General features: G+C 37.2%; 1 protein-coding gene across 10 annotated transcripts in view; it reads left to right on the forward strand.

Annotated features, from left to right (window-relative positions):
* The window catches only part of TTLL7 (tubulin tyrosine ligase like 7), an 87724-nt gene that overhangs the window by 11463 nt on the left and 61662 nt on the right, over positions 1 to 14599 (forward strand). For 5 of the 10 annotated variants that reach the window (XR_012652073.1, XM_075039131.1, XM_075039130.1 and 2 more), the window contains 5 exons: positions 5062 to 5315; positions 9059 to 9234; positions 9389 to 9517; positions 10442 to 10563; positions 11297 to 11364. Coding sequence is in view for 7 of the 10 variants with exons in the window: in XM_075039131.1 (XP_074895232.1) it covers positions 9210 to 9234; positions 9389 to 9517; positions 10442 to 10563; positions 11297 to 11364 (344 nt within the window). In the remaining 3 variants the exon portion in view is untranslated. Of the gene's footprint in view, positions 1 to 5061; positions 5316 to 9058; positions 9235 to 9388; positions 9518 to 10441; positions 10564 to 11296; positions 11365 to 11854; positions 11911 to 14599 lie in introns of those variants that run through there. The other 5 variants (XM_075039129.1, XM_075039127.1, XM_075039128.1 and 2 more) reach the window with 4 other exon arrangements.

Here is a 14599-nt window from a genome sequence, read left to right on the forward strand (position 1 = left end):
GTAGGCCTGTAAAATATAAGATGAGATGGGGCAGACTTCATGTGGGGCTAAGGCATGGCTCTTGCAATACAGAGGCCTGTAGAAATGATTTTAACCATGTTTGTGGTGTTATTTCCCTGAACTTGAGGCTGTTTTCATACCAAGCCAATGCTAACAACTTGAAGCAAGGGAGGAAGAATTTTATGTGTGAGGGGGAACCTTCTAAAGATAGCCCCCCCTTTTTTTTATTTCCCAACATCCTTAGTAAGTTTTCCTCCCAAGGGCTATTTATAATACAATGAATCACTGCAAATATATCAGCTTCATTAAAGGATTAGTGCTTTTTCTGTTATACTAAGACAACTATGCTGATATATGTAAAACGTTAAAATGTTCTATCTTGTAGATCCTGAAGATCTCTAGCTCTTGCTAGAGAAATAAATCTTTTGAGAAGATTTTTTGATGGAAAAAGAAAGGAATAGTTTAATTGCAGCAGTGATTAGTGTGTGGTGTACACAATTTAAAACACCCTGTGATATATGTTGGTGTGTGTTGACATGCTGTAATGAAGAGCATGGATGGCACACTGCAAAGTCAAAAGTAGAGCAGAGATGTTTCCACAGGTGCCACAACTCAATTCCTCTCCTAACTCTCTCTTGTTTACCCTTTCCCCTATCAAAACCACATGGTTGATATCAGACTTCAATATTACTATTACACATAATCATTATTGCACATTATCATCTCTGTTTCTTTCATTAGTGGCCATGGCTGTCTCGCCACAAAGAGTGTTGGCCCTTTGTGTGCAGCAGTCTGGCAGTCAGCATGGCTTCCTGCACTCATGTTCCCCAAGATAAATCAAACAAGGGTCCTTCAGCTGTTTGTTTTAAAGGGAATGCTTCATTTGAGGTGACGGGCATCTAGCCCTCCTGTGGGTGGTAGGTATGCCACTCAGCTGTTGCTTGCAGAGCTGATGTGGCCAGTGCGCTCTAACATAGTGTATGTTTCTAGGCTGAAAATGCCTACATCACTCCAATGCTATTTTAAATGAGGGTGGAATGATTCTTGGTGTTGCTGAGTTAGGTAGTTACAATAAATAGAGTGGTTTCCATCCAGCAGTGTTCAGTGGAACTTACTGTGAACAGGAGCTAGAAAAGCTTTCTGTTCTAGAGTTAGTGAAATGCTGTCCTGCTGACTGATCTGTGGTGTTATCAACACTTACTGAGGTGGTGAACAGTGGTATGAGACCTAAGCGTTGTCTATGCTTTTTTGCTGACAGAGAGTAGAACATTAAAGCTGATATATTTTTTTTTTTAGCAGCAAGTGATGCAGGTATGTATTGTCTGAAATTAAGGTTTTACTGTATAAAAAAAATGGTTACACTTCAGGTTGTATGAGCTATTTTGTCAGTATTTTTCCTTGACATTATGAATGCTAAATGATGTTTATTAAAAGTTCCCTGCATTTTATTTATGAATTATTGATTTGTAAATCATACAAGTTCTTTTCACGTGCCTTGTCAATTAATATATTTCCTATGTTTTACTGAACAAGAAAAAGGTTCAAGCATTGTCCTTTTTATTGTAGTCTTCTAATTCTGTCTTGCTTTCTTTGATGGTGCTCTCTTTCAATACTCAGAACACAACTATGAAACTCTATAGTACTCAATTTGCTAACAGTCTGAAATATGTTATCACATTAGAAAGGGCTTTTGAAGGGTGAGAATGAGCCAACAAATAGTCATATTGTGTGCTCTGCTATGAAAGACACTTTGGAGGTCATTTTTTTAAAGAGAAGATCAATCTTCAGGTTTGAAAGCTTTGACACTGATTTAAATTTGGCCAAGGATTTGAAGTTTCCTTTTGGAAAATGGATGAATGCAAATAGAAGCAATATTGCTTCAAGATAACACTGAACAGAAAAAAAAATTGCTTCTGTGCTCAATTCTGATCTCTGTATATTGTGAGTAGGAAATGATTAATTCCTCTGAAACTCTTATGTTGTGACAGTTCCACCGTCTTAACAGCTTCTAATACATTTCCTGTTTTCTGAATCAGGGATATATACTTACCACTTCATAGACCTTTTGTGATAATAAACAATGAAAAAACAACCCAAAGCTGTGAAGTGCAAAGTCAGGAAAGACCAAAAGAAAATCTCCCATTAAGTGAGACTGCAGAGCCCCCGAGGCTCTGTGCTGACATGCGTGGCTGAGCGGTAGAGCTGGCACTGAAGGGTCATCTTCTCACCAGACTCCAGCTGTTTAAGATAACACATCTTTCATGTTGTCCAGCAAAAGATACAGGTTCATAACTGTGACGCACACTCTGTTTTGCACTGTGTTGTGAAGGTAGAGTGGAAGGGTCAGGATAGTTTATGCTTTCAATATTACTAAATAGGCATTGTAAAATTATGTTTATTATGTAAGCTGCGTTGCATAAGGCTAAGACTGATTCTAGGGCCTTTGCTGTTTGGGTTCTTGAGTGGGAAATGGCAGTTGTAAGGTTAAACTCACTAAAGCAACTCTAATTTATGGATTCAGAGGTAGAGTGCTGTTACCATAGCTTGGTTTGGTCATTTGGGTAGTTCAGATAAATTTTGGAGATTTTAGAAATGCTGGCCATTTGGATGAACTACTTCAGAGAATTGTTTTACAGAGCTGCACAATTCAAAAAAGTTTAAAGTTGTGTAAATCATGCTGTTTGTATTCTTGTGTAGCTTGTAGCTGTCCATTTAGCAAATCACACACCTGAGAACTCTGAACATTCACTTCATCTGAAAGAACTGCTGAATAAACATCTCATGTGATTTGATGGTGAGAATGAAGGGTGTTGAAATGAATAGATTTCATTTGGCTTCAGAATATTTTGAATCAAACTCTAATGTGTATACGTTTTTAAGCCAGCTGACAGATAGCCTTTTAAAACAAGCTTATAACTTTGACACATTGAGCCTCAAAATGAGGATTGCTTTTTGCATTTAGAATTTCTCTGTAGGAGTGAGAACTTGCCACCAAATTGTTCTTTCAGCATGTTGCAGAAAAACTGCTTGGTTATGCTTGCTTGTAACAGGAACACTTCAACATACGTTTTGTCAAGACGTGTATTAAAAAAAAATTGTAAAAGGGTATGAGGCTTTTAATTCTGCAGTTTAATTACTGCAAATTGTTATTACCTTGCTATTTGAGGGTGGTACTGAAAAAGGCATTTTTCTCAATTATAATTTCTGTTAATGTCTTAATCTCATTTTGAATCTGCGTTTTATAGCTTAATTCCAAATCAGCAGTAGACTATAATTTTGTGTAACTGTAATAAATAGCAGACCCCTCACTATGGTGTATCCTGACTTTCATACTCTAAGATCAAAGGGAACTTAATTATTTAGGTTAGATTGAAAAAACCAGCACTCGGATGTTTCCTAGGTCAATGCTCTGAAGACTATTTTAACTTCTTTCTTTTTCATGTTTCTGTGAAATTTTTTGTTATTTTAATTTTCCAGGTAATTGGGGAGTGGGGATTGCATTGCTGTGATGTTTTCTTTCCGTCCCTGTAGTCATCTGTCAAGTTCTGTAACTATATCTTCAGTGTGTCTCCATTTCAGAGTGAAAGCTCCTTATGTCAGGAGCTTTGTGGATTTTTTCCCAGCTACTATGCATTTCCAGACACTTTTGACAGCACTGAGTAAATTGCACTAATGGGGTCAGAGGAAAGCAGTCTGCTAATTCTAAAATCTATTCTAAAATATTCCACTGTTGGTGAGTGATTACTTGTCTGTACACAAACAATGCAGGAAATAAAAATAAAGCTGGCATTAGTTTTTTTTGTATTATTTCACCTAGGTAAATAGGAAGACACTTGAGAAATATTAGTTGTCCTTGAGAGGTCTTGTCATATGTGCCATGGCTTAAGATCTGAAGTCATGTTTTCAGTTCATATTTGTAAAGTTAAGCTATGCATAGCCCATGGAGCTTTTCAAACTGGTCACCAGTAGTGTCACAATAGCTAGAAGGAAGGAAGAGGTTCACATTAAAAACAGTGCATTGAGTGATACAGTGTTGTCTCTGCTTTGGAACCTGAAGTGTTTTGATAGTAGATGATTCTACCATTCTTAATGCTTAAATTAATTAGATCAAATCTATTTTAAATGTGCATATGCAATCTAGTCTCTTTTTGTTAGGTTACACAGTAGTGGTTTCATAGTTACTGGTATGACCCCAGTTAGCTTGAAGAATTTCATTTGACTCGAGTGTTCTTTGGAATAGATTCTCAAGTTGCACCCTTTATTTTAAGTTTGAGTTTGACACCCCCTTCTCTATTTTGATCTGATTAATTCAACCTTTTTCTGGGATGCTTGCTCTTTGCGGGGGGGGGGGGGCGGGGGAAGGTCTGATGGCATGCAATTCCTATTTAGAGATTCAAAATAATCTTTTCAGCTCCACACTGCAACAGGATGTAAAGTGAAGGACTGTGAAAGGCAGAGGTCACTTGTGAGCAGTGTGGAGCAAATAACTTAAGAAATAAGAGAGGGATTTGTTCAAAAGTACTTCTATATAATCTACGCTAGAAGAGTATTTTTCGGGCAATTTACTAACTTCTTATGATACACTTTATTTGAGTAACAGCAAAAAATACTCTTAATTTTTAATTTTCTACAACGTATTACGACTTGTCATCAAGGTAACATGGATCACTGCATTAAATATGAAACCACTTCTTTGCACTGTCCCCTGCTCTTCACCGAGGCACCCTCGTACCCTGCCCAAACGGTTCCCTTAGATGGACTTAAGCATCTGCTGTGGTCCCTGTCTGTGTGCAACTTGTCCTGTGCAGCAAGAGTACCCTACCCCTGCTGTCCCTGGAGGAAAAAAGCCCCCCCCCCTTCCCCTCCCCCCGTCTCTTTCTAGGACAGGATTGTGTGCAGTGTATCTCTCTTGCTGGCTCTCTCACACCTTTGCCAGGCAACAGTAAAGATAACATCTCATCTCCCCCCCCTCTTTTATTCAAAGTGCTTGTTTGTGTAAGAATGTACTAACCTGATAAAGATGCATTCATTTCTTCTTCACAAGTCTTTCTCCATTTATAGGTTAACCATTTTTGTTCAACCACGCTTGAAGCGGTATGACCAATTCTACCTTCTACCAATTTGTGGGTGTCATGATTTCAGGAGGGAAATGGTATATACGGCAGGAACTGCAATCCTTTTCTGTCTCCGTGTGAATTCAGAGATTCCAGAGAGCTGACTTGCCAAGGTTAAGCAAGCTCCGTCAGTCCCAGTTTGGAAATAAAATACTTTCTTCCATATTATTACAAGCAATCTCTTAGAAACAGGTCTTTCAGGTAGGTTACTAGAGGGATATGCCTCTACTTTGTTGTAGCTGAACACGGGTTGTAGGTTATGCTTATTTTATAAGTAAAAACTTGTCAGTTATAAGAACTGACTCGGAATTTGATGTAATCATAACCTGACAGTACTGCTGCCGTTATTGTTGCGTGATCTGGTGGTCCCTGCAATAAGCTTTGCCCCATAACTGGCAATTCTGTCGGGGTGGCAGAAGCTGCCTGCAAAGCAGTCTGCCCTGCAAGTCTTTTTCCTTCAGCATCCGTGAGACAGCTGTGCTCTGACCTGAGAGTAGGGCTGGGCAATCATAACAAATCAGGACCTGGGTCAGAGAATGAAGTAACTCTGGGGTGATTTCTGCTGTATAGAAGTCAAAAAGAGGAAGGACATGTGGAAGCTCTTGGCTGCCAGGGCCTGTGGCATTGCAGCATTGAATCTCAGTGCTCTGTCAGTGTGCACCCCTCTCCTTCCAGCTCCCTCCCCTCAGCTACAGCCCTTCATTTATTGCTCTCAATGATGTATTCCTGTCTCTCCCAAGTGACCTGTTCCCTCAGTTAGAGAACTGATCATCTAAAGTGTAGTCTGAGGACCAGTTGCATTTTGCTTGGGAGGATTGTGGCTTCCTCAGTAGCCTGGTCTTAGATTTTCTTGCTGCAGATTTGGAACTTGTCGTGGTACTGCACTGGGGACATAAAAAGCATGGAGGTCTAAGCAGGAGCATGTCTACTGCTCCCATGGCTTAGCCTGCAGCTCACAGCTAGTGCTCTGGGTAATGTTTTCTCCCCAGATGAGGTGCTGTACCTCTCATCTGTCACTTGACTTCGTGGGAAGAAAAGCTGAGACTGCCCAATTTCATTGGACCTGTATTTGCCCTTTGGAAACGAGATGGTTCCAGGATCGAAGGAAAGGACTGCTTCCTATGTAAAATATTTTTGAAAACTACTAATTTAGAACTGCTGCTGTTTTGGTATTCAGTGAAATGGTTGTATGGAGATGGGCGACTTGAAGTGAAGCGGTTGTAAAACTATTTTGAATTATATACAAGCTTAAGGCAGAATACAGTTTAACTTTACTGGTATAGGACAGTGCTTGTGAAAAGTCGAAATCCTAGAGTAAGTTTGAATACAGAGTACAGTAATGATCCCTTTTGTCTTTGAAGAATTCAGTTTAAATCAGGATTTGACAGACAGCATGTGTCTTTGTAACAAGATTTGACATCATTAGAGGAATGCATGCGTCAGCTGTGATGATAAAAAATATGTCATCCATAATCTTGTCAAGAAAAGAGTTCCTTCAGTGATCAGTTTGCAGAGCTTTTTGTGACAGTTAGTCCAAATTCTTTGTTTTCCATATGGCCAAACTACTAATTGTCCATAGAATTACTGTACAGATGACCATAAATCTTTACCATCAACTAATGTATGTGTGCTAAAAAGTTGACTGGTTGAGAGTTGTGGACCTTGATTGTTGGTGCTTTCTGTTTAAACCCTAAAGAGTATTCTTCTCAAGAGAGTAGAATAATTTCTATATAAAGAAAACAACATAGTGCAACTTGGAGCTTTATGGTCCACCTTCAGAATGCAACGTGTTATAGTAACTTTGGGCAGATATTTTTCTGTGATTATAAGCTCAATGAAAGCTCTATGAGCTGCTTGGTTTTTATTACCACATCATAGCTTGTATTAGTAAGGGCTGGTGTTTCTCACAGGGAAATACTAGTCATCTTGACATTCTTCCAAATTTGTTAAAAGTTTTTAGCCAGTACAGTGGAGGAACAACTGCTAGGCATTTGTGTATGTGCGCAGAAGTCCTTAATAGGCTAACAGATGTACTTCAGTATTATTCCCAGGAGCTAAACATGTCTTGTACTCTGGTGGTATTCTTAGCTTGAGAAACAGATAACATGCAATATTCCGTGAGTCATTGTGCCCAGCACTGCTTTTCCTTCACAGTGGTTTTAAGGAGGATGAATGCTTTGCTTTCCCATCTCTGTGTCTAATTTTAGTAGGCCAGCAGGCAGGAGGACTCTTGGGTCACCTTCTCAGATGATGGCATCCAAAACATTAAAACTTCAAAATGACCTGCCACTTCTAGTTCAATTTGGGGGGATTTTCTTAGCGAGTTCTGGTTCAGCAAAGTTTTTTGCAAGTAGGTATGGCTGGGTGTTACTGCTATGCTGTTGAACGTTGTATCTGTGTATAAAACATCTGTTCTTACTTTCTGGATAAATACACAGGGTCATGTTTTAGTGTTAATTTGTGGCACTCCACTAAATGGACATGAGGGAGATTTAGTTGTCTTATTACAAAGCAGAATTTGGCCCGCAGTACATTGGTGACAGTCATAAAAGAACCATAATCTGTTCTTTTTACCCTTTTGTGTTAATGGACTGTTAAAGGTAAATTTCTGTCTTGAAAGGAAATAAGATCTTGCAGCTCAAGGTATCTGCTTTTATATTTTTCTTACCAAGAGGGTGACTTGTCCAGAATATGATTGTATTTCTCTCTTTCTCTCTCTGACATGTGTGTGCACACACACACACAAAGAGGATTTATAAATGTTTTGATAATTTTGCTAACGCACATCTTGTCCAATCTTATGATCAAATGTACTTCACATCATAAGTCATGGCTGAACTTGTCTTTACTGTAATTTTCTGCTATTTATAGCAGAAGAAATTTCTCATGCTGTATATAAAGCTATTTAAAATAAGTTTTGCAATCACCACAGTGGCTATATAAACTAATTTAAAGCTAGTGTAAGGAACTTTAGCCACATATAAAATTGCAGAAAAGAAATGAAAGCATTTAAAAATCAGTAACTTATGTTGTGTACGTTTTGAAAACTTGTAGATTTGTTTGAGGCAGCCTGCCAAAGACAGCATTTGTTTCCTTGCAGCATTTATAACAGTGCTGCACGCCTGAAGTCATGTATCAGTGTGTTTAGAAGCATTTTATTCGAGTTTTTTCCCTAATATTTTAGCCCATTGTTCTTGCGTGTTTAAGCTGGACTGAAAAAACTTTTTAATATGTGGGGTTTTCACATGTGGTAGTGTATTCATAGAGAAGAAAATTTGAAATTTTGCATTAGTGTAGACATGAAAAACAGCATTTTATGCAAATAATTACTCCTTTTAGAAACTGACAATTTAGACACTTGCCAACCCAAAGTATCTTTGAAATTGTGTCCATTGTGTCATGGAGTGGTCATGAAACTGCAGCTGTGTGTTACCAAGTGATTATTGGACAATTGCTTCAAAAAATGTTGAAAAATGGAAAAAGATTATTAAGGTGATTTCGGTTATTTCCCATTTGGTACCTGAAAACACATAATACAGTGTGTCTGATTTTAAATTTTTAATTTAAATATGGTTTAAAATTGCTATAAATTCAGTGAGCTTTGTGCAGATAAAAGTTTGCAGTATTGGTTGAATTCAGTGTTACCCATTTTCATGCCCCAAATCTCCCATACACAAATGAAAATAAGAAAATTAAGTAATATAATCTCATTTTGAAAATTAATACTGCAAAATGTTTTTTTCCCAGAAACAGAACAATTGAATTGTAACAAAGTTTTGTATTTACAATAACTTGATCAGTCTTTTAAAATAAGCATTACTTTTGACTTGCTATTAAAAGCATTTCCATATTTAGTTTTCTGTTGTTTATATTCTTTCAGGATTTCTCTATAACAAAGTATCTCTCTCTCTCTGTCTCTCTCTCTCTTTTTTTTTAAAACACAGATATCTATCCATACCAAAACTAATATTTGCTACAACCAGAGACTGAAATGGTATGACTGGAGCTTTAAATAATTTGGCTTTTACAGCTCCATCATTTTCTGAGAACTTGGAATGAAATTTGGGCTCTGCTTCTGCACTATCCTAGGTTATAATGCCATCCTTGCCTAATGAGGGAGGTATGCTAGTCTTGGATTTTTAATAAAGCCTGTTAATTATTTGTTATACTTGTACCTCTAAGTTACAACAAAGTAAATGTTTGTGTTTTTAGTTCATTTGTGTATGTTATCTGAGATACAAAGATATTGACAGTCACAACATTATTTTTCAAAGATAACCATGGAACTGCTCCTCTGACTTTGAGTTCGGAACTACCCTATCAAAGCACAATTAAAAGGAAAGTCAGAAAGAAGAAGAATGGAGTCATCACTGCAAATGTCGCTGGCACGAAATATGAAATTGGTAGGAAGCTACATATTTTGTTTTCATCCTAATAGCTATTGACGTGAGTAAATTACTGACTAATGGGGTGATTTAATGGACTTTGTATGAAGCTGACAGTGAGACATTTCCAAAGGATTTTCTTTTGTAAGAAACCTTTGTTCTTTTTTTTGTAACATGGAGTTGATAGCTTTGAACACTGTGCATCTATTACTCCCCATTTGTTACTCAGGGAAGGGCCTTGAAATGCAAAAACTTAAGTAATCAAGAAGGCTGTGGAAAACCCCTCTAATTATGAATAATGTATATGTTTGGAAGTTTACTTAAAGCCTTGGAAGATGAACAGTGTAAATTTAATGTTAAATACTCTATTATACGGAGGTTTCTCAATAAAATCTACTAATGTTTTGTATTTTGGTGCTTGGGACTACTTCAGAAAAATCTTTTCTCCTAGAACCTGAGTTATGCCTGGCACATAATGAGTCTTTTCTCTTTTTTTTTTTTTTGTATTAAAATTATGCATGCATTTGCTTTTGTAACTACTGTACCTTGTCTAAGGAGGCATTCTTGTCCTCTGTCTGCAGTGACACTTGTAGTCATCAGTATTTTAAAATTAACATATGTGATAGCCAAGATTAAGTCTAAAAGCTGTGCAGGTGGACTTTTACTAGATGTTTGTGGAGTGCCTGAACCTCTTTACAGTTCCCATCAGTGGTTGTGCTCTGATTCCAGCTGCAGTACAAGGTACTGTAATGTTGTAATGACAGGTTTGCAATCAACTGATGGAAATATTGCAAGATAAATAATAGCTTGCATGCTAACATTGTTCTTGGACAAAAGGTTGAGTATTGGAAGTGTTTAAAATCTTAATTGATTTTTTAAATTTTGAAAAAGAATCTATTTTAGAGATTCAAAATTTTCCTTAAGTATGTGATTTCTCTGTAGTACGTGTGGTAATACGAGAAATGGGATTTGTGAAAACACGTGATGAAGATGAAACGGCTAATCTTATATGGAGTGATTCTGCTGTGCAACAAGAAAAGATTGCTGAACTTCGGAACTATCAGGTAGAGTGATAGTTAGGATTTCTGACATGTTTCAGTAAACTGCTTCACTCTGAAACGTTCAGTAATGTGCCACTTCTGGCCAGTTACGTTTCCATGGACACCACCCCCCCCCCCCCCCCCCCCCCCCCCCGCCCAAAACACCACCAACCAGAGTGCAGTAAGGCTATACCACTACATATTTTAAAATCTTATTCTCTTTTCCAGAGTTATTTGTTCATACCACTTAGAATCTGGTGTTTAAATATTTGGGGCAGTTCTTTCATGCTTTTGTCTGCTAGTTGGGTGTTGTGAGTGATTGAAGTTTGAAAGAAGATGCAAAACATCATTTCTAAGTTGCTTTTAAGCAGTAAGTTAACAAGCGGAGCTCTCTCCACAGTTTCTGTGAATAAATAATTCCTTTTTTTACCATTACTTTGTGATAGCATTCTTTGTTCCTAGATAGCTTTGTGAATAAGAGTATTATAGTCTCCTTTCATGTCTGAAATGAAATCAATGGGCATACTCATGTTGGTGGAGGAGAATACAACTTACAGCATCTTCAGTATTGCTAAGAATACATAGTATAATGTAAGATATTATCTTAAATAATTTATGTGTAACGCTAATTATGTTTGCCTGAGCACGCAGTTGAACATTTTAAATGATTGTATTAGGTATGCCAGGAAAACTAAAAAGTACCAAAAAAGTTTCGTTTTGTTTTTTTTTTTTTTTTTTTTTTTTCCTCCTTCCTCAGAGAATCAACCATTTTCCAGGAATGGGAGAGATCTGCAGAAAGGATTTTCTGGCAAGAAACATGACTAAGTAATCTTTCTTTTATTATTAAGAAGTTTTTCAGCTGTAGTATTTAATGCAGTACAATACTGAACTATTGCTTGTAAGGTTTGTTTATTTTTACAAAGAGGCTATAAGATGACCAAGAATAATTTCCAAAGTTCCTTAATAGCTTTGGCTTTGGTCCTGGATGTGTAGCATTGGAGTGGGCTACTGTATCTCTCCAGTTGACTTCAGTGGAAAATGATGTGGGTTTAGTTCTCTGTCTACGCATTGCAGAATGTAGGAGAGCCTTAAATTATTGTATAATACACTTAATACATAATACACCCAGGCATATATCCTGTAATGGTAGAACAGAAAAAATAACTAGTATGTGGATGGATATTATTTGTTTAAAATAATTAATGACTATATTTTTGTGTATATCAAATTTAAAAAATGTGAAGCATCTTACTGTTTATATAAGAAATAAGTCAGAGAGGCTCATTTGTCTAATTATAAATTCTCCTCACTCTAGTGGATTAACTGGGTTCTGAGGAATTATCCTAGCTGAGAATCTGTGAGTAAGACCATGTAAGAAAACAATACTAAATAATGATTCAACAGTCTGGTAATAAGGAAATGTTTAGGGATAAATGTGTGTTGAATATTTTGATTCTTCTAATCTAAATTAGTTTAAAGAACAATTATTGATAGAGTTACTCTTTTGGTCCCCAAAGTTACCTACACTGCATTTCCTGTTACCAGAACAGAATTTGTTTTCATATATTAATGTAATTAATATTAATATCTCTTCTCTCTCTCTCTCTCTCTCTCTCTTTCCTTTTCTGTTTTGAAACTACAACACACAGCATGTAGAATGTATGCAACTATTATGATGCAAATATTACGTGCATTGCTATGGTGTCTACATGTCCTACACGTGGGCCAGAACTCCCTTGTGTCAATACGTGCTAGACAACCACTTTTCACTTCCCCTTCTAGACTTAACTCTAAATAAAAACAGAGATAGCACATGGAGGCAAACAGCTATTTGGAGAGGTCTTGGAAACAGTGGAACAACATTGGTTGGCTTGGTAGGCGGTGGTATCCCTGTGTATTGCTCCAGTTCTGTCATTTAAAAAAATGTGCAAAATGGACAAAAGGCTCTTTTTATCATGCACACATTGTTTTCAAATACAGTCTGATTATACCTCTCTCAACCTACTGAATTCTGAGTTTGAAACACAGTTTAAAGGTACTCAGTGTGGAGATTGTACATATTATAGATAAGATGGGAATTTCTCTGATACGGTAACTCTGGGTCAAACATATCTATGTTGTGACCTCACTTAATATCAGTAGATATAGCAAGCTTTTAGTCATTCTGTTTTTCGCAGTACTAGCCTCACAATTCAGTACTTAGTATTCATAATTTATAAAAATCAGAATGAAATGCCTTGAGACTGCTTGTGAAACGGACATATGTACGTGAAATCACAAGTCAGTAGGGAAACATGGTTGGGCAGGCTCTTGTCTGTAGAGTGGAGGATTTTGTTCCATACAGCTGCTGTTCTGTCTTAAAATTTATTTGAACAGGATTGTGCAGAAACACTAATTCTGTTCTCTTGCTTTTCTGCTGCATGCAGTCTTTTCTATTCCTGTTACTGGCTTGTACAGAATAGCTGTGGGTTTTGTATCACTGAGAGTTCATGGAACAACTGCTGAGAACTGGTGGAGAGTAGACTATTCTTTTTCTTTCACTTCTACCTTTGTTGTTATACTGTTCTCACTCTTCCATTTTATGCAAGCTGTTGAGAATGGAGCGAAAGAACAAATATCCTGGATCTGAGAGGCAAATGGTATTCAGGAGGAATTGCACTTCAGGAATTCCTCTTACAGCCACTATCCAGGCACTCTGGATCACAGGACAATGTGGTTTTCACATGCAGAAGGGTGGAAGGGAGTGGTGTAACATGTAACGTGTGTAATATGAAAGAAGACAACCCAGCGCAGAAAGCGTAGGGACACAGAGTAATGAAACAGGTAGAAGCAGGAATGTAATTGAGAACAAAAGGAGCCATGAGCATTGTTTTCAAAGGGAATAATCAGAACACAGAAAAGCCCAAAAAAATAATAGAGGTGCCATTGTAGGGCCAGCTAGTTCTTAATGTCTGTAAATGGTCTCTTAGATGAGATCTCATGTGAAGGATAAGTGTTGTAACAGAATGAATACAGTAAGTGGGGGAGAAGGTGTACAGGGTGAATGGGAAGGGGGACAGACCCATGTGTGAGATAGTCTTTTTTGCAGCACCTTTGTTGTTTACATTTAAAAGGTTTGTGAACTGATCATGGACTATTCTCATCCATACCTATCTATCCATGAAAAGTCAGAGGATCTTGAAACCTAGGCAGTAGAATCTGCATTATTAGACTGACAAGTCATGTCTTTAGTAACCTACATATTGTTCAACACCTTGATTTTTTTGCACAGAAAGCACTCTGAGAAACAAAAGCACAGTCTGACCTCATCCATGAGCTAAAATAGCACTCAGAAGAACAATAATTTGCTGTTTAATTCTCAGACTTCCTGGTAAGGACTGCAAAGGCTAAAGGATAGAGCAGAACAGTGAAAAAGTGGTTACTCACACTAGTGGATAGCAGATGTGCTGGAAAATAGGGCTATTGTAATGGAATAGATCTTGATTCCGCAAACTACTTGATGATGTTTCTAAGCCATTTCTGAATAGGGCCAAGCAGGGAAAAAACAGAGCTGAATTCTTTTGTTGAAAGTTTTAGTGAGCACCAGAACTTGTAAACAATGGTTAAGTACTCTGCTTCATATTATTGTTTGTATTCTACCCAGTTATGCATAAGATGGAAAAAGGCATATAGAACTGGTGTACTTGCAGTCACAAAATAATATTAATATATCTAGAATACCATGAAGCAATATTCATTGAGTAGGGAGTATGTGTATTGAAACCTGTGAGTAAGTTAAATGGCAAGTCTCTTATTGTGTAACACTTCAGGATGCATGTGGTCAATAATTTGGAGAGAGATGGAAACTAACACAGAAATTGCTTTTTGCCTAAAAATAGAATAATTTCTGCCTAGATAAGTCATTCAGTTAGCAATGTAATAACATTTGTAAATATATAGCAGCCAGAGTAGTTTAAAAATATGCATGAATCATGAATTATAATATCTATTCATGTTTTAAAAAACTTTTTCTGAATATTTGGTGGCTTTCATTGAAGCAGATTTGTAAAAATAATACTTA

Source organism: Buteo buteo, chromosome 10, assembly GCF_964188355.1.
Source record: "Buteo buteo chromosome 10, bButBut1.hap1.1, whole genome shotgun sequence".
NCBI classification, from domain to species: Eukaryota; Metazoa; Chordata; class Aves; order Accipitriformes; family Accipitridae; genus Buteo; species Buteo buteo.